Source organism: Rhineura floridana, chromosome 3 (genome assembly GCF_030035675.1).
Source record: "Rhineura floridana isolate rRhiFlo1 chromosome 3, rRhiFlo1.hap2, whole genome shotgun sequence".
Lineage (NCBI taxonomy): Eukaryota > Metazoa > Chordata > Lepidosauria > Squamata > Rhineuridae > Rhineura > Rhineura floridana.
Genome location: NC_084482.1, coordinates 127,599,075 through 127,623,346, shown reverse-complemented (window position 1 = coordinate 127,623,346; position 24,272 = coordinate 127,599,075). Strand labels below are relative to the sequence as shown.

At 41.7% G+C, this 24,272-nt stretch overlaps 2 protein-coding genes across 5 annotated transcripts in view; one reads left to right on the top strand and one right to left on the bottom strand.

Moving 5' to 3' along the window:
- The window catches only part of LOC133380499 (transmembrane reductase CYB561D2), an 8,954-nt gene extending 8,536 nt beyond the window's left edge, over positions 1-418 (bottom strand). The window contains exon 1 of the mRNA XM_061617866.1: positions 3-418. The gene's annotated coding sequence lies outside the window, so the exon portion shown is untranslated. The remainder of the gene's footprint in view (positions 1-2) is intronic.
- Positions 277-24,272, top strand: NPRL2 (NPR2 like, GATOR1 complex subunit). Of its 4 annotated transcripts, none has more exons than XM_061617860.1 (12): positions 277-457; positions 1,678-1,757; positions 2,062-2,153; positions 4,490-4,658; positions 5,162-5,270; positions 15,067-15,203; positions 16,506-16,603; positions 17,663-17,699; positions 17,988-18,081; positions 19,316-19,433; positions 22,678-22,820; positions 23,462-24,272. In XM_061617860.1, exons 2-12 carry the CDS (start codon positions 1,683-1,685, stop codon positions 23,527-23,529), a joined length of 1,140 nt encoding a protein of 379 aa, XP_061473844.1. In that variant the 5' UTR covers positions 277-457; positions 1,678-1,682; the 3' UTR covers positions 23,530-24,272. The 4 variants fall into 4 exon arrangements, with proteins under 4 accessions (XP_061473844.1, XP_061473846.1, XP_061473847.1 ...); XM_061617862.1 differs by lacking the exon at positions 277-457 and adding an exon at positions 505-798; XM_061617863.1 differs by lacking the exon at positions 277-457 and adding an exon at positions 988-1,126.

The window sequence follows — 24,272 nt, the reverse complement described above, 5'->3', positions numbered from 1 at the left end:
ACCTGTTCTTGGAACAGCAGCATCGCAAGAAAGCAGGAACTCTGATAGAAGCAAAGGAAGCAAATGCTGTCTTCTGATTGGATAAGTCAGGCATGGCCGTCATGGGGGCCTACGCACCCCTGACTGCCATCCTCCACGTCTAAGAGGCTGGGCCTTGCTGTCCATCACAGGTGAAGTCCTGTCAAATCAACCACCCCGGGCAAGCTCTCATTCACGATTCCTTTATTTGGATTAGTATTCTTCTTACCGGGAGTAAGAGAGATCGGTGCGTGCAATCTCCAGAATTAACCACTAGACCAGATAAACCGGTGATGGCATGCGCATGCGCCGTGTCATTGGTGTCGCTCGCGTCTATTTTGCGCCTGCGTGGAAAAGCCAAGCATTCTCTTCGACTCGAGTTGGGGTATAGCTTGCGCATGTGTGATTTTGCTGCCGCAAGCCTTTCTGTTTGAAGCAGGTGAGTGAGTCCTTCCTTCAGTGCTATTTTCCGGCAATTTGAAGAGGAGGGAGTGGGTATTTCTGGACTGTTTCGACCGTTTGTGCTACACCCGCTCCTGAGTGGGGATTTAAGGATCAGGGAGTTTTTGAGAGGCTGATTCTAGACATCTATCCGTATTAGAGTCTTGTGGCACTTTGAAGGCTAACAGGCGCCCAACTCATCAGATGCATGAAGGGCTGTCCTCTTTTGGCAGATATGGGGGGCGTGTTCTCGCGTTACTTTGCATCTGTGTGCAAGTTGTTTGTACCTGTGTTCAGCTGCTCGTGAGAAAGAATTTTCACGTGTTGATTTTTAAAAAGGTGTGTTCTGGTCACTTGTAGACGTTACTTATCTATCCACATGGCTGTTATGAGCAATTTTCTACACGGGGACAAGTAAGTGGCAGATGCTAGCTAGAAGCGTGAGGAAGTGAGACATTTTAGAAGCGAGAGGGTAGGAGGCGGGGAAATTGAGCTAAGTAAAGGGGCGGAGAGGACTCGACTCCCAGCCTGAGTTGAGCCGGGCTTGTGCTTGTATTGGGGAGGGGGAGTACAGAAGGCGGAAGAGTAAGCTGAGGAGAGAAGGAAGGGAGAGCCAAGGGAAAACCCAGCTCAGCGGAGCTGAGTTGGTGCCGACACTAGAGATGAGGTTTGGAGACAAAACGGTTGAAGGAAGGAAGAAAAACCGAACAATCTTCTCCAAGTCTTGCTATTGAGGCAATAGAAAACTGCTTCATGAAATACAGCAGGTCCAACATGCCTTGCCTTGTTGCTAGTAAAAGGGAGTTGTTTCAACTAAGCTTTTAATAAATATTGAAGTTGTTTCCTTTTGCTGGCTGCAAGCCTGTATATACTGGAGACTACACTGGTTGAATGTTACATGTGAATAACAGTATGAATGTACAGCATAACTATTTGTGAACACTAGTACACAGATTGTGTACTCCTTGAATGTAAGGTATGAACACCCATTGATTACAACCCAAAGTGTAATAGATTATTCTCACAGGCTCAAATAAGGAGGCTCTAGTACAGGTCCTACCATTTAGAGAGGCAAAATTGTCAACTAGAAGAAGTAGTGCCTTTTCTGTGATACTTCTGATTTTGTGAAGTTCTCTCCCTATTACAAATAATCATTCTTAAATTTATAAGGAATGTATTAGGGGGAGTTATCATTTCTGTGTATTTTATCTCTTGCAGTTATTATGGACATCAGCAGAATTGAGTGTATCTTTTTCAGTGAATTTCACCCAACACTTGGACCTAAAATAACTTATCAGGTTAGTGGTACCAGATGTTATGGGTATAAACAGGTCGGTATGTAGTTGTGGGGCATGCAGGAAGCTGCCTTATACTAAGTCAGATTATTTGTCCATCAAATCCAGTATTGTTTGCTCTGATTGACAGCAGCTCTGCAGAGCGTCTCTTCCTTATGCTTCAGGCTTTTGCAGATGACAGGAGGAAAGTGATTTACAAAAACATGTTCAGAGGTGCCTTAACTTAGAATCTGGGGGTGCAAAGGAGTAAATAGATTTCATTTTGTGATTCTTTATTGATCTGCAGATTTGACTTTTGACCCTGTAGGTACCAGAGGATTTCATTTCTCGAGAGCTCTTTGATACAGTTCAAGTATATATCATCACCAAACCTGAACTTCAGAACAAGCTCATTACAGTGTAAGTAGAAAAGATCTCTTGCAGGTACTATCCATGTGAGTCTTATAGACCACTCTTCCCCTTTAATCATGCCAATTTAGCATCATTTCTCCTATCTTTAGTCTTAAAAATATGTGAAACAATAAGAATGCTTCTTTTAATTTTTTTAAGTTCTAGTTACAACTATTACCTAATACTACAAAATAGATACAATCCTATATTACATCTTCATGCATATATCATGCTTAGGATATCCATCAAAACCAATTTCCTTGTATGATGTCAGTTTCAATAAAGAGCAAAAGGAGTCCAATTTTTGTGAAATGTTTCTGTTTAGTTGAATACTCCATGTCATAGTTGTTGGTATTATTTTATTTTGTTTAATACCATTAAGTCTCAAATTTCCTCTTCCATTCATCTGTTAAAGGTATCTTATCCATTTTCCACTACTTTGCAATCATACAAGCTACTATAAGTATATGAATAACCAAATTCTGAACATTACTCTATACTTCATGTTTCACATATCCCAATAATGTTATTACTGGACTCAAATGGTAATTGACAATCAGTTACTACTTTAATGTTTTCTTAGATTTCTTTTTCTCAAAAACATTTAACTGAGCAACAGCCCCATCGTATATAGGAAAAAATGCCATTAACCTTTCTGAACCTCCAACAAATATCTAGTGCTATTGGGTGCATTTTAGCTAGTTTGTCCAGGATGTAATGCCATATATAATATACATTATTTATAAAAACATTCTTTGAGATTTACACTAATTAAATTTATCACTGTCTGTTTGCATACATATTCCCATTTTTCATCAGAGATCTCCACAATGAATTCCTTCTTCTAATTTTGTTTTGGTCGTTCAGCTCTGTATGTACTTTCCTCCATCAAGGTTTTATAAACTTTGGAAAGCAGAACTTTTTTTTATCCAGATACGTAAAGCTTTTCAAATATTTTTAGATCTCTAAGTCTGTCTGCCTCTGTCATAACATGCTGTATACAAGTCCTAATTTGTAAATATTGAAAAAAGGAAACTTGAAGCCAACTGGATTTTGGAGAGCTCAATTATTCATTTTTTGATTTTACAAACAAGACATTCAAGTCCTAGAGGGACTGTGTTCTTTGGAAAACAGTTCTATCAGTGTTTGTGCTGAAATGCCCCTCTCAGCTTTTTTCCCCGAAGAAGTAACTAAGGCTGCCTCATTTAATTCAACAGAACTTACTTTTTAATAGATTTAGGGATATGCTGCAAAACTAGTCCTATACAGACTTCTTAGAGATTAAGTTCCATTGAACTTAGTGGGACATGCATGGAATCAAGTTGCAAGGAGACAAGTTTATAGGGTTGCAATGTAGCCAGCCTGTCCAGGAGAAATAAGAACAAGTACCAGTTTATGATGTTAAGGAAGTTTGCCATCTTGGAATGAGCAAGTCTGGAGTGTTCCACTCAAAGGATACAGGCCCCAATACAACTGTGCAAAGCCCTGTGTACCTAAACTCCTGTCAGATAATTAGCACTTCAGCTAATCGGCTGCTTGATAGCAAGGAATAAATCTATACACATCCCTCTGGAATGCCGTTTCCAATAACTTGATGGAGGCTACAGACACACAGCCTTGTACAGAATGTGGAACTTGCATTTGTAGCAGCCATTGGTGCATCTAATTGTCAGTTAGGGATGCACATGTGGAAGCCTCTTCTCTGCATGTGTGGCCCATAGGTGTATTGGGACAAGAGTTTGGCATAAACTGATTATGCAAGGGTGACAACAGAAGTGCCCAGTGCTTTCTCGGGGACACTCAGTATTTGAAAAATAGTTGAATTGCCTCTGCAGAGGAACTTATTTATTTATTTATTATTTGATTTATATCTTGCCCTTCCTCCCAGCAGGAGCCCAGGGTGGCAAACAAAAGCACCGAAAACACTTTAACACATCATAAAAACAGACTTTAAAGTACATTAAAACAAAACAACTTTAAAAACATTTTTTTAAAGCTTTGAAAACATCTTAAAAAAAAGGTTAAACATATTGTTTTTTTAAAAAAGTTTAAAACTTATTAAAAAGCAATTCCAACACAGAAGCAGACTGGGATAAGGTCTCATCTTAAAAGGCTTGTTGAAAGAGGAAGGTCTTCAACAGGCGCCGAAAAGGTAACAGAGATGGCACCTGTCTAATATTTAAGGGTAGGGATATATAATATACGGCACTAATGAGTGATTGCTTGATAAATGAAATACAATGGAACAGCATTTTAGGTGCTACAAAGTGCCATAAAAATACTATATTTAATAACATTAAAATTCATTCATTTTCTCTCTCTCTCTCTCTCTCTCTCTCTAACAGTACAGCTATGGGGAAAAAGCTAATTGGTTGTCCAGTTTGCATTGAGCATAAAAAATACAGCCGGAATGCCTTGCTCTTCAACCTTGGCTTTGTTTGTGATGCTAGAGCTAAGACCTGTGCCCTGGAGCCTATAGTGAAGAAACTGGCTGGTTATCTTACCACTCTTGAGGTTAGACATAGCGTGAATATGCCGTCCCTCACTTCTCTGCCTAAGGGAACATACAGATTATATATTTTAGTGACACAGAAGCAGCCTTGTCCTTCCCTGATTTTTCTCCTGTTGTGTTTCCTTTCTTTATTCTGCTGAGTTGAACCTGCTGAATTTTGAAACTGACTGTCCAAGCATGCAATCAGTGCTACTGCGATAGATGTGTGTGACCTATCGGGTACCACCTGTAATTTCACTGGTGACCTGGCAGAGAACGTTCCCTGCCCCTTCTCAGTATAGCTGTAGAACTGCTGTTAAAGAGATTATTTATTTATTTATTTATTTATTGAATCTATCACTCACCCTTCACCAGTAGATTACATGATGGGTCAGAACAACATAAAATACATTATTAAAAACAGTTTGAAGTATATAATCTCAGCCCACTTTGCTACCTCTGATACTGATTCATGTTTAAGGCTGCATTTTTGTTGAGGCTGATCACAGACTTTCTTCTTTCCTAGCTTGAGAGTGGCTTCATTTCCACTGATGAGAGCAAACAGAAGTTGATACCCATCATGACCATCCTCCTTGAGGAACTGAATGCCACTGGCAAGTGTACTCTGCCTATAGGTATTGTCAACAAACACATAGTTGCAAATGCTTCTTTTCAAGTTGCATGTTAAGTTGCAAGCTCATAAGTGATTCTTGGAGGAAATGCAGGAAAAGATGGGAGTGTGGCACATTCAGAGCAGGAGAGCACTTACTATGCTGTATTGCTCCCTCCTTCTATGGATCTCGGCTATTGAAAGGCGGAAGTAGGCTGGTTGCTGTAGAATGTTGTGCTGCCCAAGAGCAGAAAAGGGTGCTGAGTGGATATTAAATCCTGGCTTGATGCCATTGAGCCTACAGTTTCTCTTAAATTCAAGGGACCAGCACAAATGTACATTGAAAGTTGGACTTTGGTCCCTTTCAGCAAGTTCTTCCTATCATAAATGGATTGTCCTTGAACTGCAGAAATCTTTGGTTTTCCTTCCAACTGTACTCTGGCTGTCATGATCAAGGAATAGAAAGAAAGAGGAGCTGCTGGTTGTCCTTGTTTGAATAATCTAGATACGTCACGCTAAATGCACTAGGCTCCCTGTTCCTGTTCTGGGACTGGCCTGCAATCCTGTCTGCATCTAGGCACTTTTTTGTCCCCATCACCTGACCATTTTGCAGCTGGGAAGCAAGCAGTGTGCTCAAGTTTACACTTGAGAGGATTTAGCTAAGATTTGTTTGGTTTAAATGTATTTAGTAATAATGGGCAACATTGTTGTAATTTAGTGCTCTCTTGGTGGGACCAGCCTAGTTGTGTCACATAAAGAAGTCAGCATCAAAGTGCACTACAGAGAGAAGCCCAATCCTAGCAGAGCCTCTTGTGTAAGTACACCTAATTCACTAATGGGCAAAAAACCTTGCAGTTTAAGAACATACCTATAGCCAACAGATATTTCTATCAAACTTTAAAAAGCAGAGAAATTGGGCAGCTATAGTGAATGCACCAGGGGAGCAGGAAACCTGACCTCCTCTCTGAGATATTGTACTGTCCTACAAATTTGTCAAAATGCAAACACAATTTGGGTTGGTCTTTCACAGTCCAATCCACTTGCTGTGTAGCTTGGAAGAATTTGGTAACATGTGCCTCTGAGCATATGGTGAGTGGTGGCAACACCTGCTATCTCCTAACATGGAGAATTACATTTTTGTTTTTGTTGGTATTCTTCTTACTTTGCTTCTTTTCTGTGTTACTACTGTTTCTACAGAGATTCTAACCTAGAAAATTATATTTCTCTCATTATTAATCATAGAAATCTGTGTCAAATTTATTTTTATTAATTTCAAAGACTTTTTATTGGTCAATGTGATATGATGGTGAAGACAGCCTTTTGTGTTTCAAACTGGAGGTTATGCTGTATTTCTATTTTGGGTGCATTAACAGTTGAATCTGAAACTGCAGTTTGATGTAAAATCAGACTGATTACAATATGTTGTTACTTAAACAATTACTGTAGCTGTTGGAAAAAACAAACTTGGCCTGCCCAAGATGCATGTTTTCAACCTGCAATGCTTAAACTACTCCACTTAAGGAAAGGTGGACATGGTCAATTAAAAACATAGAACACACCTAGAATTTTTCCAGAATATATTTCACCTTCCAGTGTTTTATCTTGTGCAAGCTGAGACACTCCCCATGTGCATTGAAAACTATTCTGCAGAATAGTCAGTGCCATTCCACAACTCTTTTTGTAGCTTTATTTTAGTGTTGCAAAGTGTTGCTGTACTTCACATATTCACAGAAACAGAAGAAAAAGAAAATGATTTACTATAGGAAACTTCACAAAAATTGCAAAGTAAGTCGAACGTATTTAAAGTGACTATCTGAACTATACCAACTGTTTTAATATTGTTGCTTCCTCCCTGCTAAAACAAGATCAGCACAGCACATGTTAAACAGCCCCGCCCCTCGCTCAGGAAGGAAGCCTGCCTTCCTGCCTTCAAAGGAAGGAAGCCTGAGATAATACTAAAGAGTTAAGCCCCAGCTGATAGTTGAGCCATCAGCCTCAAGTAACACATCATTGGCTGGCAGCAGTAGCTGGGAGGAACCAGCCACACATATAAAGTCAGAGCACCCTAGTGAGGGAGCCTGCTCCACGAGCTAGAGGGAGCCCCAGCTGACGAAGCGTCAAGGCCCCAGCTGACGAAGCGTCAAGGCCCCAGCTGACAAAGCGTCAAGGCGAGTTAAGCAGCAGAGCGAAAAGAGGGTAAGTAGCTCCCATTTATTCCATTATTTAATTGAATTAAAACAGCTCAGAGCAATAAGTAATAAGGGCAGCCTAAGGTCACCCTGAGCTAGGAGCCAAATCCTGAAAGAACCTATATCTTAGGAGACAGATCCTAGGAGAAGGAAGCCTATAGAAAGCTAGTGTTCAACACCACCCTAGCAGGAAAGCTTGAGGGGACACTGTAAACAAGGCTAAATTCCAGTGGGAGAGAAGGGGGAAAAGGAAACTCCACCGATACATACAGGGAGAGAGTCAGCTCAGTCCTTGCTAAAAAGGGCAGCTTTAGCCTTCCTGAAACACAACCACAAGCTCTGTTTCCCTAGGTTAAAGAAAGGTCAGGCTGTTCTAGGTGGGAAAACAACAAACAAAAAAGACTTGCCTGGAAGTCGCAGCCCCTTGCTTAGATTAAAAGCAGCCAAAAGCTTAAACAGCCCCGCCCCTCGCTCAGGAAAGAAGCCTGCTTTCCTGCCTTCAAAGGAAGGAAGCCTGAGAGAATACTAAAGAGTTAAGCCCCAGCTGATAGTTGAGCCATCAGCCTCAAGTAACACATCATTGGCTGGCAGCAGTGGCTGGGAGGAATCAGCCACACATATAAAGTCAGAGCACCCTAGCGAGGGAGCCTGCTCCACGAGCTAGAGGGAGCCCCAGCTGACAAAGCGTCAAGGCCCCAGCTGACAAAGCGTCAAGGCGAGTTCGGCAGCAGGGCGAGGAGGCCAGGGCCCCCCACTCTGCCCGTCTGCTCCCTGACCTCAACTAAACCGCAGTCTCCAACCCATTGACGTAATAAACCTTAAACAAAACTATGCAGGTAAGAAGCCAGCAGGGGTGTGGGGGTTTTCCAGTGTTTTGCACCGCCTGCAGCATGTACGACTATCTGCCTGTTGGACAGAAGTCGTGGGTGTGCTCTCGGTGCAATGAGCTCCTGGCTCTCCGGGAACGACTTCATTTCCTTGAGGCCAAGGTGGCGGACCTGGAAAAGCTGAGAGAGGCAGAGAGGTGTGTGGAGGAGGCCTTCAGGGATGTTATAGCTGTGTCCCACTCCAAGGATGATAGCTCTCCTGCTATCATGGAGAACGATGGTCTCGGGGAAGGAGAGCATCCAGCTGAGGAAGAGGGAAACGATCCCTTAGAAGGGACCCATTCTTTGGGGGATGAGCAGCTATCCTCTCGTGCCGAGGATATATCTCCAGGGGGTGGAGGAATCCTTGTAGTGGGTGATTCGATCATTAGGAACATAGACAGTGGGGTGTGTGATGGGCGTGTAGACCGCAAGGTGTTTTGCCTGCCTGGTGCGAAGGTTGCGGATATCGCCCGTCATTTAGATAGTTTGGTAGACAGTGCTGGGGAGGAGTCAGTGGTCGTGGTGCACGTTGGCACCAACGACATGGGGAAATGCAGCCGTGAGGTCCTGGAAGCAAAACTTAGGTTGCTAGGTAGGATGCTGAAAGCCAGGACCTCCAACGTGGCTTTCTCTGAAATGCTACCGGTTCCACGCGCAGGACCAGCCAGACAGGCCCAGCTTTGCAGTCTCAATGCGTGGATGAGACGATGGAGTCGGGTGGAAGGGTTTGCATTTGTTAGGCACTAGGGAACATTTTGGGACAAGCCGGGCCTGTACAAAAGGGATGGGCTCCACTTGAACCAGAATGGAACCAGACTGCTGGCACTTAAAATTAAAAAGGTAGCAGAGCAGCTTTTAAACTGACTGAGGGGGGAAACCCGACAGGAGCTGAGAAAGGTCCGGTTCGGAATAAACCTCCCCCCTGGGATAAAAACCAAAGAAATGATGAAATTTTAAAAGGGGTAGGCATTGTGAGAGCAGGGGCACAGGATATAAATTCAGAAGAGCAAAATTACCACAGGCCAAACCACAGGCCAAACCACAAGTGCCAAAGACACTTGAAGAGAGACACTGCTAACAAGTGCCTGTACGCTAATGCTAGGAGCCTCCAAACCAAGATGGAAGAACTGGAGTGCTTGGTCTTAGAGGAGAGCATTGATATAGTGAGCATAACAGAGACCTGGTGGAATGGAGAAAACCAGTGGGATACGGTTATCCCTGGATATAAACTATATCGGAAGGACGTATTGGTGGCGGAGTCGCTCTATACGTGAAAGAAGGCATTGAATCCAGCAAGCTTGAAACCCCAAAAGAGGCAGACTCCTCCACAGAATCGTTGTGGGTGGTGATACCATGCCCCAGGAGGGACTTAATACTGGGAACGATCTATCGTCCCCCTGATCAAAATGCTCAGGGAGACCTTGAGATGAGATATGAAATTGAGGAAGCATCCAAACTAGGAAATGTGGTAGTAATGGGTGACTTCAACTACCCGGACATAGACTGGCCGCATATGTGTTCCAGTCATGACAAAGAAGCAAAGTTTCTAGATATTCTAAATGACTATTCCCTAGACCAGTTGGTCTTGGAATCGACCAGAGGGACGGCAACCCTGGACTTAATCCTCAGTGGGGACCGGGACCTGGTGCGAGATGTAAGTGTTGTTGAACCGATTGGGAGCAGTGACCACAGTACTATTAAATTAAACATACATGTAAATGGCCAATTGCCAAGAAAATCCAACACGGTCACATTTGACTTCAAAAGAGGAAACTTCACAAAAATGAGGGGATTGGTAAAAAGAAAGCTGAAAAACAAAGTCCAGAGGGTCACATCACTCGAAAATGCTTGGAAGTTGTTTAAAAACACTATATTAGAAGCTCAACTGGAGTGCATACCGCAGATCAGAAAACGTACCGCCAGGGCCAAGAAGATGCCAGCATGGTTAACGAGCAAAGTCAAGGAAGCTCTTAGAGGCAAAATGTCTTCCTTCAGAAAATGGAAGTCTTGTCCGAATGAAGAAAATAAAAAAGAACACAAACTCTGGCAAAAGAAATGCAAGAAGACAATAAGGGATGCTAAAAAAGAATTTGAGGAGCACATTGCTAAGAACATAAAAACCAACAACAATTTTTTTTATAAATACATTCAGAGCAGGAGACCATCTAGGGAGGCGATTGGACCCTTGGATGATAAGGGAGTCAAAGGTGTACTAAAGAACGATAGGGAGATTGCAGAGAAGCTAAATGAATTCTTTGCATCTGTCTTCACAGTGGAAGATATAGGGCAGATCCCTGAACCTGAACTAACATTTGCAGGAAGGGATTCTGAGGAACTGAGACAAATAGTGGTAACGAGAGAGGAAGTTCTAGGCTTAATGAACAATATAAAAACTGACAAATCACCGGGCCCGGATGGCATCCACCCGAGAGTTCTCAAAGAACTCAAATGTGAAATTGCTGATCTGCTAACTAAAATATGTAACTTGTCCCTCGGGTCCTCCTCCGTGCCTGAGGACTGGAAAGTGGCAAATGTAACGCCAATCTTCAAAAAGGGATCCAGAGGGGATCCCGGAAATTACAGGCCAGTTAGCTTAACTTCTCTCCCTGGAAAACTGGTAGAAAGTATGATTAAAGCTAAATTAACTAAGCACATAGAAGAACAAGCCTTGCTGAAGCAGAGCCAGCATGGCTTCTGCAAGGGAAAGTCCTGTCTCAGTAACCTATTAGAATTCTTTGAGAGTGTCAACAAGCATATAGATAGAGGTGATCCAGTGGACATAGTGTACTTAGACTTTCAAAAAGCGTTTGACAAGGTACCTCACTAAAGACTTCTGAGGAAGCTTAGCAGTCATGGAATAAGGGGAGAGGTCCTCTTGTGGATAAGGAATTGGTTAAGAAGCAGAAAGCAGAGAGTAGGAATAAACGGACAGTTCTCCCAATGGAGGGCTGTAGAAAGTGGAGTCCCTCAAGGATCGGAATTGGGACCTGTACTTTTCAATTTGTTCATTAATGACCTAGAATTAGGAGTGAGCAGTGAAGTGGCCAAGTTTGCTGACGACACTAAATTGTTCAGGGTTGTTAAAACAAAGAAGGATTGTGAAGAGCTCCAAAAAGACCTCTCCAAACTGAGTGAATGGGCAGAAAAATGGCAAATGCAATTCAATATAAACAAGTGTAAAATTATGCATATTGGAGCAAAAAATCTGAATTTCACATATACGCTCATGGGGTCTGAACTGGCGGTGACCAATCAGGAGAGAGACCTCGGGGTTGTAGTGGACAGCACGATGAAAATGTCGACCCAGTGTGCGGCAGCTGTGAAAAAGGCAAATTCCATGCTAGCGATAATTAGGAAAGGTATTGAAAATAAAACAGCCGATATCATAATGCCGTTGTATAAATCTATGGTGCGGCCGCATTTGGAATACTGTGTACAGTTCTGGTCGCCTCATCTCAAAAAGGATATTCTAGAGTTGGAAAAGGTTCAGAAGTGGGCAACCAGAATGATCAAGGGGATGGAGCGACTCCCTTACGAGGAAAGGTTGCAGCATTTGGGGCTTTTTAGTTTAGAGAAAAGGCGGGTCAGAGGAGACATGATAGAAGTGTATAAAATTATGCATGGCATTGAGAAAGTGGATAGAGAAAAGTTCTTCTCCCTCTCTCATAATACTAGAACTCATGGACATTCAAAGAAGCTGAATGTTGGAAGATTCAGGACAGACAAAAGGAAGTACTTCTTTACTCACCGCATAGTTAAACTATGGAATTTGCTCCCACAAGATACAGTAATGGCCACCAGCTTGGATGGCTTTAAAAGATTAGACAAATTCATGGAGGACACGGCTATCAATGGCTACTAGCCGTGATGGCTGTGCTGTGCCACCCTAGTCAGAGGCAGCATGCTTCTGAAAACCAGTTGCTGGAAGCCTGAGGAGGGGAGAGTGTTCTTGCACTCGGGTCCTGCTTGCGGACTTCCCCCAGGCACCTGGTTGGCCACTGTGATAACAGGATGCTGGACTAGATGGGCCACTGGCCTGATCCAGCAGGCTCTTCTTATGTTCTTATGTCTTGTTTCTATTATTTGGGCTGATTGCAGGTGTTGCCTCCACTCACCATATGCTCAGAATCACATGTTACCAAATTCTTCCAAGCTACACAGCAAGTGGATTGGACTGTGAAAGTGCAACCCAAATTGTGTTGGCATTTTGACAAATTTGTAGGGCAGTACAATATCTCAGAGGAGGTCAGTTCTCCTGCTCCCCTGGTGCATTCACTATAGCTGCCCAATTTCCCTGCTTTTTAAAGTTTGACACAAATATCTGTTGGTTATAGGTACGTTCTTAAACTGCAAGGTTTTTGCCTATTAGTGAATTTCTCTGCTTTTTAATCTGGGAGGTAAGAAATGGGATCCTGTGCAAGTTTGCTGAGAATGGATTGATCATTTGCATGCTTATTGAGTTCAGTGGGATTTACTCCCCTGCAATCATGCTTAGGATAGGTGAAACTGACCAGAGGGGAGGAGGGGGAGGGGAGCAGGCAGGAGGGGGAGGAAGAGGGGAGGTTTGCATGTTTACAGTAGGGCCCCACTCATACGGTGGGTTACTTTTCAGACCCCTGCCTAAAAGCAGAACTCATTCAATAGAATGGCACCTGATGCCCCCAAAATACTATAAAGTCGGAACAAGCGCCATATGAGTGGGGCCTTACCCTAATTGAAAGCCGCCGTATTAGAAGAACGCTGAAAAGTAGGGCCCTACTGTATTGAGTTTAGTGGGATTTACTCCCGTGCAGTCATGCTTTGCATATATAAAACTGACCATGCGGGAGGAAGAGGGGGAGGAGAGAGTAGATGGAAAGAGGAAGGAGAGGGAGAGGGGAGCAGAAGGAGGGGGACGGGAAGGAGGGGATTGGAAAGGGAGGGATGAAGGAAGTGGGAGGGAAGGGGCAAAAGGGAGGCGATGGGAGGGAGAAGGAAGGGAGGGCAGGTTTGATCATTTGCATGCTTATTGAGTTCAATGGGATTTACTCCCTTGCAATCATACTTGAAAATGAAATGGACTGCCTTCAAGTAGATTCTGACTTATAGCAATCCTATGAATAGGGTTTTCATGGTAAGCGGTATTCAGAGGTGGTTTACCATTGCCTTCCTCTGAGGCTGAGAGGCAGTGACTGGCCCAAGGTCACCCAGTGAGCTTTATGGCTGTGGGGATTCGAACCCTAGTCTTCCAGGTCATAGTCCTAGGATAGGTGAAACTGATCATGGGGGAGAAGGAGGGGATTGGGAGGGGAAGGAAGGGGGAGGGAAGGGCAAGAGGGAGGGGATAGGAGGGAGGAGGAGGGGAGGACAGATTTGATCATTTGCATGCTTTTTGAGTTCAGTGGGATTTAATTCTGTGCAATCATGCTTGCGACAGGTGAAACTGACCTGCGGAAGGGGCAGGAAGGGGAGGAGGAGGGCAGGAAGGGGGAGAAGAGGGTGGGGAAGAGATTGGATGGGTAGGCACTGGACAGAGGGGAAGCCCTTTTCCTTTCCGAAAGGAAAACATTATGAACAGTATCATTCTTTTTCAGGGTTTCCCCCATCTTTTTATTCTATAGCAGGCACATGTAGCCTCCCACCCAAATTTAAACCAAAGCTGTCCCTGGCCACATCCACACCAGACCTTTATTTCCCTTTAGATAGTCATGGCTTCTCCCAAAGAATCCTGGGAAGTGTAGCTAGTGAAGGGTGCTGAGAGTTGCTTAGGAGAGGCCCTGTTCCCCTCACAGTGCTTCAATCAGAGTGGCTGACTGTTAAACTACTCTGGCCACTGGAGCTCTGTCAGGGAAATAGGAGCCTCCTCTCAGCACCCTTCACAAATACACTTCCCAAGATTCTTTGGGGGAAGCCATGACTGTCACAAGTGTAATAAAGGTCTGGTGTGGGTGTGGCCCCCTGATTAGCCAAACCCAGCAGCTGTGAGTCTGGCTTTTAGAACACTTACAGTTGGTTCTTACTGAGCACGCCCAACATTATCATTGAGTTCGACGTTAAATTTCTTAAATTAATTAAAAATCAGCCAGGCATTTTTTTAAACTTTTAAACTGCAGAAGATGAAAGTCAGAGTATGCGGCAAGGTCAGTGATAGGATTACAGGTACTCTGTGAACATGACTGAGTTTTAATTAATTTCAACAAAAGGGGTCTGGTTTCTCTCTCTCTCTCTTTTTACACTTTGAACTCTGTATTCTCTCTGACTGTTTTGTGTATCACCATGAAAATTTAGAGGGTTGTTAAGCAAGTGTTTCTGAGTTCAGGACTGTAAGTTTTGTAAGGTTTTGTTTTGAAATGAGCTTATGGGAAGGATCAGAATGGCATGGGGGGTATTTTCGATTTAACATTGTGGAATGCAAAAAAATCTGTGTAGACTATAGTATACAGCCACTCTTGTGGCTGTATAATAATGAGTTCTCTGCAGGGCTGGCCCTACTGTGAACTAGAGTGAGTTAACAGCCTCAGGTGGCAGATGTTGAGGGGCAGTAAGGTGTTGGAGGACTGTATGTGCCATGAGGCTTGTCTTATGTGCCCTAGGGTAGCCTGATGCCCTTGTGTGTGGTAAAGGCTGCTGTCCTATCACCAGTGTTGAAGTAAGATTCCACTGCCAATTCAGTGAAGTTCTGTACATAGAAAGGTGTAGGAACCACCATTTTGTCCTTTGCTCCAGACAGCAAAATGTCTTCAGCCAACCCTAATTCTCTGCCCTTTTTTGCTCCTTTATACAGATGAATCAAACACCATTCACCTAAAAGTGATTGAACAACGCCCAGATCCCCCCATTGTACAGGAATATGATGTTCCTGTCTTCACCCAAGATAAGGATGACTTCTTCAATTCACAATGGGATCTCACCACTCAGCAGGTTGGTGCACACAACTGGCACAAAGGTTGGGTCCCACTGTCTTATTTTACGCACTAGTGTGATGGTAGCAGAGACACCTTTTCACAATCCCCCCTCCCCAACTAATTAACATAGCCTGGTCTTAGCATTTTGTGCAGCAGGCTGGCCAGTAAAGCAAGGGGGCAAATTATCAAAGGAAATATGTGATTTAAGCACGCTCATCCTGCACAGGTCTTTTCAGAGAAAGCCCCATTGAGTTAAATAGGATTCACTTCCAAGCAAGCTTACGTAGAACTGCAGCCTTAATATTCTTAGATTGTGTCTGGCTGTCCCTGTTCTTTCTTTCCCTTTAACAGAAGGTCATGCACTCTGTTACTCTTACATTTATTGATTCATTTTCTCAGTGAGCACTAAATAGTATGTATAAGAAATTATTCACTAGGATTTAACAATGAGAAGGGTCTCCACTAACAAACTTTATAGAATCTGGAACTCCAGTCACAGGTAACTTAAAATACTGCTGAAATGTACGTGTATGGTTTGTTTTGTATTACTCCCACTTTAAGAATTTCTTCCTTATGTTGCTTGGAGGTTGGACAGGAGTGCACTGCTCTCATTTAGTACAACCTAGAAAAGGTCTCCTGTCTGGTCAGTTTAAAGCAGGGCTTCCCAAAGTGGTTGATATTGACCCCCTGGAGTCAATGGGATTGTGCAGTAAATAAAGACTTAGGGGTTGAAAGGGAGTAAAAAAAGGACCTGGGGTGAAAAAAGAAGATTACATGGTATAGTGCAAAAACTTAATTGGGAACTGTGAACTTCAGAAATAAAGGGCATGGACAGAGTGATCTCCTTTGCCAATGAGGAGCCTCTGTATTTCATATTTATTTTTTACATTTTATGATTGCTAGTAATGGTGACTGGTGATTAATAAATGTTGATTATATATTGGTATTTCTTGACTTATTTATATTCCTAAGAATATGAGTTAAGCTCATCAAAGGGTCAATGAACTCAGAAGTATGGGAAACCCTGGTTTAAATGACTTGTATGCAAACATAGATGCTAAATATTCACACATTCAGTATTTCTATACTGTTGTCTTATTGCTGCAACTGGATCTGACCTTCTTTTTGAATGTTCATATACTGAAAGTGAAGTTTGTTTCCCAGTGTGTGCTCAAATGTCACTTGGGCCTACTACATACGCACAGCAGTCTTCCAGTTGATCTTGCTTTGTCTGTCTATTGTGTGAAAAGCATCCTTTGTGCTTGAGTGTATGCATCTCTGCTTAGCCTTGCATTATATGCATACCCTCTCTTCCTAGATTCTTCCATACATTGATGGATTTCGGCATGTTCAGAAAATCTCAGCTGAAGCAGATGTAGAGCTCAATTTGGTTCGCATTGCCATCCAGAACCTCTTGTAAGTACCAGGTGCCAAAAGGTGAACAAGCTGATGTCATGACTGCAAACCAATTGAAATTTTTAGATACAATCAATTTCAGCCCTGTTTTTTTCTCTCTCCTTCACTTCCTTTAGCTTCTCTCCACCACCTCTTAATGTTTCTGCAATTTAAGCAAAATCATCTAAAGCAAAACAAAAAAAACCGTCTTGTATTAAAAATGTATCAGGAAAAAATGGATTCAGAGCTAAACTAGATATAGCACTAAACGTGTCACTCTGAACTTTTTAGCTTAAAAAAAATATATAAAAATTAATATGCATGGAGGAGGCCAGCATGTTGGAAGGGGAAGTTTAATCTTCCCTCCCCAGCCACAATTCTGATGGACCCCATTAAGACCATGCTGCTGTCAGACCTGGGAGAAAAGGCTGCCACTGATGCCAGTAGGAGCTTTTTATGCAGGGCTAATAGCGACAGAGAGAGGCCATTTTCATCAGAATCAAGGCTGTGGTGGGAAGTGTCAAACCTCCCCTCCCCATGTGCTGCCATCCCAGTGAGAATTGGAGGCTCCTGTACCTGCTGTTAATAATGTTAAAAAATGGTTCTTTTGTACAGCATTTAGAATCATATATAGTTTGGCTCTGATTCACACATGTAAGTCATTACTTATGGCAGCAGCTTGCAAACTTGTGTCCTTCCCCTGGCAGAGATTCATTACAGGAAGCCCACTGTTTGAGATGAAGGGGAAAGTCTTTCATATCAAGAAGTGTACCAAATATCAGCCAAGCACAAACCCTAACACCGATCTTGGAAATTAAGTGTTGTTTATTTTGAGTGTTACAGAAGTTTTCGAGCGCCCAGCTAACATTATTTTAGCTACAGCTAATACGTTTTCTGCACGTTAAACATCGATCTTGTCCTAATGCTCTGTCTTCAGAATTACTACAGGGTCTATATAAAAATTATATCAAATCATTTGAGATGTTCTCTGCACTACTGTATACCAATATATTTTGCACTCTTTTTATGCATGAAACTCTAGTGTGTGGGTTTATTTTTAACAGCCATCATGTTTTTCAGATACTATGGAGTAGTGACTCTAGTTTCCATACTTCAGGTGAGTTTAATGGGTAGATGGTTCAACACGGTTAGGGAATCCACTTTAAGCAATGGGATATCTAGTTCACAAATGCATATAGCCTATTCTGTGTTAAAAAGGCAAGATTATCATGCTTGCTAGATGCAGTCTTGGCATGTAATCTTAATGCTCACATTCTTCAGCCCAGCCACGTTGGTTATGTGGTACTATGTATTACTGTTAGGATGTATCTGTAAGCAATCATTATGAATTTAAGTGGGTGCTAAAACAATGTAAGGTACTGAGATTTCTCATTTTTTTCTTTAGTACTCGAATGTATATTGTACCACGCCTAAAGTCCAGGATCTGGTGGATGATAAATGTCTCCAAGATGAATGCCTCTCTTATGTCACAAAACCAGGTACAAAAAACTGAGTGACTAAGCTTGAGATTCATAAGGAACGTAACAGATTAGAATAATAACCTGGTAGTTATCCCTGTCTGGCAGCATCCCAGTTATTTCTTCTGTTAATATATTTCTGGGAGTTGAGCATAAAATAAAGGATTATTTGTGTAACGAGGCCCTTTACTGAGATGATATTAAAATTATTTATTACCTGGCCTTCACCAGCAGGTCCCAGGGCGGAACATAACAATATAAAATGCATTACTGAAAACAGTTGTGAATGTAATCTGTTTCAAACTAAAGAGGGTCCTAAAAATATGTATCTCAAGTGTCAAAAGCCAGGGTGAAGAGGTGCATCTTCAGCATACAATGAAAGCTATACAGTGAAAGTGCCAGATAGACCTCTGTGGGAAGGGAGTTCCACCACCCCCAAACTTCTGAGGGCAGTGGAACTACCAAAAGGGCCCCTTCTGCCAATCTCAACACCCGAGAAGGTCTGTAGGAAAGGAGGCAGTCTTTCAGACATTTGGGGCCTAAGGGCTTTAAACACAATTGTGAGCACCTTGACTTGCGCCCAGAAACAAACTGGCAACCAGTGCAGCTGTTTTAAAATAGGATTGTATGAGATCTAAATGGAACCCCAGCCAGTAATCTGGCAGCTGCATTTTGGACCAGTTGAAGTTTCCAAGTCATCTTCAAGGGCAACCCCACATAAAGTGCATTGCAATCATCTAACTGGAAGTTACCAGAGGATGGAGTATAGTGGCCATGTCATCTCTGTCCAAAAGGGGCAAAGCTGGAGAACCAGCCAGAGCTGGAAAAAGGCACTTCTGGACACCTGAATTTCCAGTGACGAGGTTGAATCCAGGAGCATCCCCAGGTTACAAACCTGATCCTTCCAAGTGAGTGCAACCTATCCAGGACAGACCATCTCCCCACCTCTTGGACTCAAGAACTCAGGACACATAACACCTTTTGTCTTTTCAGGATTCAGCCTCAATTTATTGGCCTACATCCATCATGCAAGCACCAGTCTAACACTTCAACTGCCTCTCCCAATTCAGATGGAATAGACTGATATATGCAGCTAGTACTTTTCATATTTTCAGTTACTCTATCTGTCACATATTGCACATCTAATTCTTGATAATGAGTGTCATCCAGTTGCAAATGCTATTTGAGTTAAATTTAGTTAGGATATATTTGTGATCACCAGATATTTCAATATATTTTTATTATTTTGGGGTAGGTCACAAGCGAGCCAGTCTGAGAGATGTTTTCCAGCTCTACTGTGGGCTAAGCCCTGGCACAACTGTACGAGATCTTATTTGCCGCTATACCCTACAGCTCCAGAGAGTAGATGAAAGGTCAGAGGGTACTTTTTTTTATAAGGATGACTCTAGAACAGTGCACATATTGCAAGTTATAAAACTTTGTGGTAGCCCCCTTAGCTACTGTTTTTAGAAGGCTAAAAGGAGAAGCCATGAAATTGGCGTCAGAGGGTGGGGCTCATGAAATTCTTCTCTCATAATTAGAAACAAAAGGCAAGTTCAATAAGGCAAGTTCAATATGGCTTCTAATAACTGCTAATGTAAACTTCCTTTAATATAGAGTAGTTTAACTTTACCATCTGTTTAAAATGGCTGTTGCTGTTTTCTTAATTTGCTGTTTTAGTTGTATGTGTTATATTATTATTTGTTATTTAAAGAAGTATTTGTTTCTTACTACTGCTTTAGCTACCATGGGGAAATAAATCTACATTGAAGATGAAGGTTATAAATTATGTAAATAGATCAATAAATTGATTTTTATTTCTGTTTTATACATGGAAAGTTCCTTAAGCAAGGACCCATGGACAAGATGGCAAAATCAAGAACAAAATAAATGGATCTGATGATTCTAGAGCAGGGATGGCTAACTGATGTCTCATGAACTGGACCTTCTAGCTCAGTGCAATTTATCTGACACACAGTGGCCCCATCAAATCTTAATCAAGCTGTAATAAAGATGTTGCCCACAGTTCTACATGTAGGGAAAATTGTTTTTGAAAGTTGTGAGCAACAGAGATTTCGTATTTTAAAGGTTACATCTGCTGTTGGATTTTGTCTGTAATGCTTTGGGCAATAATTACTCTAAAGAACACTGAAAGTTTATTTCACATAATTTTCTGTGCAGTGTTTTCAAAATAATTTTAATGTTAGAATGGGAAAGGGCCACTGCTAATCTGTGTTCAGGATGTCTTTTGAAAAGTATCTTTAATTCCTTAGCTCTTTATCCAGCAGATGGTCTCATGCTGTTCAAAGTGCATCTGGTGCATAACTGTGACATTCGTACTTTAGATGGTGTCAGTGGGAGGGATTATTGCTCTGTAGCAGAGCACATGTTTTGCATGCAGAATGCTCCATGTTAAAGAGGAGCAGGTAATTGAAAAGGGCTTTGCCTGAGAGCTTGGAAAGCTTCTGATAGAGTAGATAGTAGCGGGCAGCTTCCTGTGTTCCTAACTCTATAAAATCTGACCATACCTGAGGGGTCAAGTTGTACAACAAAATGCTTCTAGACTCTTGGAGAATAGAGTGGAGCATGAGAGCATCCTAGCTCTGGTCTTGTCACATCACTTCCTGTTTTCAAGTAGCCGTATTTCCAAAGAATTATTGAGCATGAATAATAATTATTTCATTACTTCATGTATTGTGAAGGAGGCTAGGGATCTGTAACGCAGAATTCTCAACCACTTCACCAAACTAAAATTCCCATGATTCTCTGAGGGAACCCACAACAGTTGAACTGCTATAAAACTGGCATCAAGTTTTTAGTGTAGATGTGACCTCTTGCCATCATCGGATCAGGAAATTATATTTATCTCTCTTTTTTGTTAAAAACTCAAAAGTTGCTTACAAAGTGTTAAAATAATAAACTCAAAGTGTTATGATTACGGTATAGTCTACACAAAACAGCTGCCTTCATTAACAGTCCAACTGTGGCACAGAGTCAGTAGTGCTGAAACATTCCTTACCAAGGAAGCATTTGCCAGCTATGACATTGCATCAGCCCGCGCTGCACTCATTCCCAACAGTGATCCATTTAAATGGAGGGCAAGCACAAAACTTAACTTTCCTTGCATATTTAGGATCTCATGTACTAAAAGAGCACATCCACCCTCAGAATAAATCACTTGTAGACCTCTCTGTTTAGTCATCATACAGAATTTTGGCCTTTGTTCTTGATTTCACCTCATCTAAAAAAGGTTTAGTTGAAAAAGGTTCAAAAAAGGGCAAACAAGATGATCAAGGGGATGAAGCAACTCCCCTATGAGGAAAAAGTTGCAGCATTTGAGGCTTTTTAGTTTAGAGACAAAGCCAGTTAGAGGTGACAGGATAGAGGTTCATAAATTGTGCATGGCATGGAGAGAATAGATAAAGAGAAGTTTTTCTCCCTCTCTCATAACGCTAGAACTCGTGGACAACCAATGAAGCTGAATGTTGGAAGATTCAGGACAGTCAAAAGAAAGTGCTTCTTTACATAGCACATAGTTAAGCCATGGAACCTGATTCCAGAGGAGGCAGTGATAGTCACCCACCTGGACAGCTTTAAGGGAGGATTAGACAAATTCATGAGGGATATCAGTATCAAAGACTACTGGCCACGATGACTATGCTCTGCTTCCACAGTAGGAGGCAGTATGCCTCTGAATACCAGTTGCTGGAAACTACAGGGGGGGAAGAGTGCTCTTGTGCTCAGGGCCTACTTGCAGGCTTCCCATGGGCAGCTGGTTAACCACCATGAAAACAGAATGCTGGACTAGATGGGCCACTGGCCTGATTCAGCAGGCTCTTCTTATGTTCTTATTTTTTATTTCATATACATTTCAGAATGAGTTGTTGCTATTTATTTAATTGTTGCAAAATGATCCTAATTGGCAGCTGTTGAAATAAAAATAATCTTAGGAACAATTTCATCTTGAAAGATTGTTCCTGAAAAGGATAAATATAATTTTTCTATCCTAACGGCAAAGGCTGACATTCTTTAAGTAGGGCTTATTTTGATATAAACCTTGCATCTACTCTGTTATTTTAATGCCTAAATAACAAGCAGGTCTATTTGTCCATTGAAAGATGAAGTCCCTTTTATTTGATTTTTTACATTATTTGTATAATTAATACCTTAAATTTCTCTTTATTCATCTTATAGTCTGCTAAGTTGCCATATAATACTTTGTTTACCCAATTCAGTTACTGAATCCATGGGTTCTGTTAAGAGTTAGAACTATGTCATCTGCATATAATATCTGCCACCCTGGGCTCCTACTGGGAGGAAGGGTGGGATATAAATCTAATAATTAATTAATTAATTAATTAATTAAATTTTAATTTTTTTCTTCATTTCTGATTTTTATCCCCTTAATATTTTGTTAATTCTAATTTTAACTGCAAGTGGCCCTACTGTGAAAACCAATAAGGGGTGAGAGAGAGCACTCCTGCTAGTTCCCTTAGAGTACATGTTTTGGACATCATACAATTTATACAGACTTTGGCTCTAAGATCCATATAAAGAACTTGAATCCATGTATTAAATGGATGTCCTTTCCATGAAGGTTTTTTTTCTCTCTTTCAGGAAGCTCATCCAGTTTGGTCTGATGAAGGGCCTTATTCGACGGCTCCAGAAGTATCCTGTGAAAGTAGCCCGAGATGAAAGAAGTCATTCAGCCAGACTGTACACAGGTTGTCATAGCTATGATGAGATCTGCTGTAAAACAGGTAAAGAATTGTCTGTCTATACCCATTCATCCAGTTATAAAATGTACAAAGTGAATGCAATCAATAAAGCATCCAACAGAAATAATCAAATAAAATCCAACATAGCATAACAATAAAATAGGCAATAAGAAAAGTGGCTACAGTTTACCCAGCACCTAAAATAAAACACACCCAAATGATAAAACTTGCACTGCAGAAGCCTGTTGAAATGCACATTTTCACAAGAAGCCTAAAATTACTTGGTCAAAGCAGCTTACAAAAGGTTCTCAGAATAAAATCACACTACAATCTGATACAGGAGCAAAAACTACATTGTACGGAACTGGGATTATTCAGGCTGTTGTCCTTGTTCTTCCCTGAAGTCATACCAGTCAGTAGCTCCCATTACAATCCTCTCAGGCAAGGGAGAAGGGCAGAGCAGGTGGAACAATACAAGAATATAGCTTAGCATGCCTCTGATGGCAGGAAGTTGTGCCACAAGTTTTGGAGTGAGGTCTGTTAGTGACAGCTGACAAGATCTTGATTGATGAGGGAGGGGCTCATACCTTCCAAAGGACTCTCTCCTGTATATTTGTCACCATGGAGTCGTGTTAGTAGTGCTAAATATCCTGTTTGACTATTATTTTGTGTTTCCTTCTTAGGGATGAGCTATCGAGAATTGGATGAAAGGCTGGAGAATGATCCCAATATAATTGTTTGCTGGAAATGAGTCTCTCCAAGAAAGGGGATGATTACTCATCGTGTCCTATTGTGCTGCTTAGAACTGCTCAGGATTTCTTCAGAAGTCATTAAAAGTAACATAACTGAAATTGTGTGGTACGGTATGATGCACCTTTTTCAGACCTGTGGTGCCTGGAACAAGTGAGCTAGATGGACTTGGATTTCTTTGGATTGTTTTGTTAAGATACAGCACAGATCACATTTCTCTTGACACAACACACAAATATATGTGTATCAAGAAGCTCTGGTGTTCACTGAAAAAAAACAAGCTTTGCAAGGCTGCAAAGTAGAGCAGTGGGGCAAGCAAGTGCTTAACCTGTTCCTTGCTGCCCATTTTTGTGCTTCAGTCCCCCTATGAGGTTCCAGATGTGTGTTTAGAAGGATCAAATATCTGCTGTTATAATTCTAGCAGTATCATGTTATAGTAACAAGGACGCATATGCTTCCTTTCTTCAGGTAAAATATTGAAGGGAAAAGTTTTGTAACAAACTTGTACAAATAAAGGTGGAAATATAATTAGATTGGTTGTAATTGTGTTGGTGCCTATTATTCTAAGTACTTCCTATGGATTATTGCTAATGAGAAGAATTATGGGCATCGTTCTGTATTTTATAAACCTATATTGGTTAAAATCATTTTTCTGTGCAATCAAGAATAAAAATGTAGCAGCAATAGATAGGGGAGCCAAGCATTGGTGCTTGCAGTGAAATAAAAGTGGTCCTTGTTTTATCA

What these genes read in the sequence shown, in the direction of transcription:
- NPRL2 (XM_061617860.1), top strand. Translation starts at nt 1,683, where the DNA reads ATGGACATCAGCAGAATTGAGTGTATCTTTTTCAGTGAATTTCACCCA. An exon ending in CAGAACAAGCTCATTACAGT is followed by an intron (nt 2,154 to 4,489) that starts GTAAGTAGAAAA and finishes TCTCTCTAACAG; the next exon opens with TACAGCTATGGGGAAAAAGC. An exon ending in CTCCAGAGAGTAGATGAAAG is followed by an intron (nt 19,434 to 22,677) that starts GTCAGAGGGTAC and finishes TCTCTCTTTCAG; the next exon opens with GAAGCTCATCCAGTTTGGTC.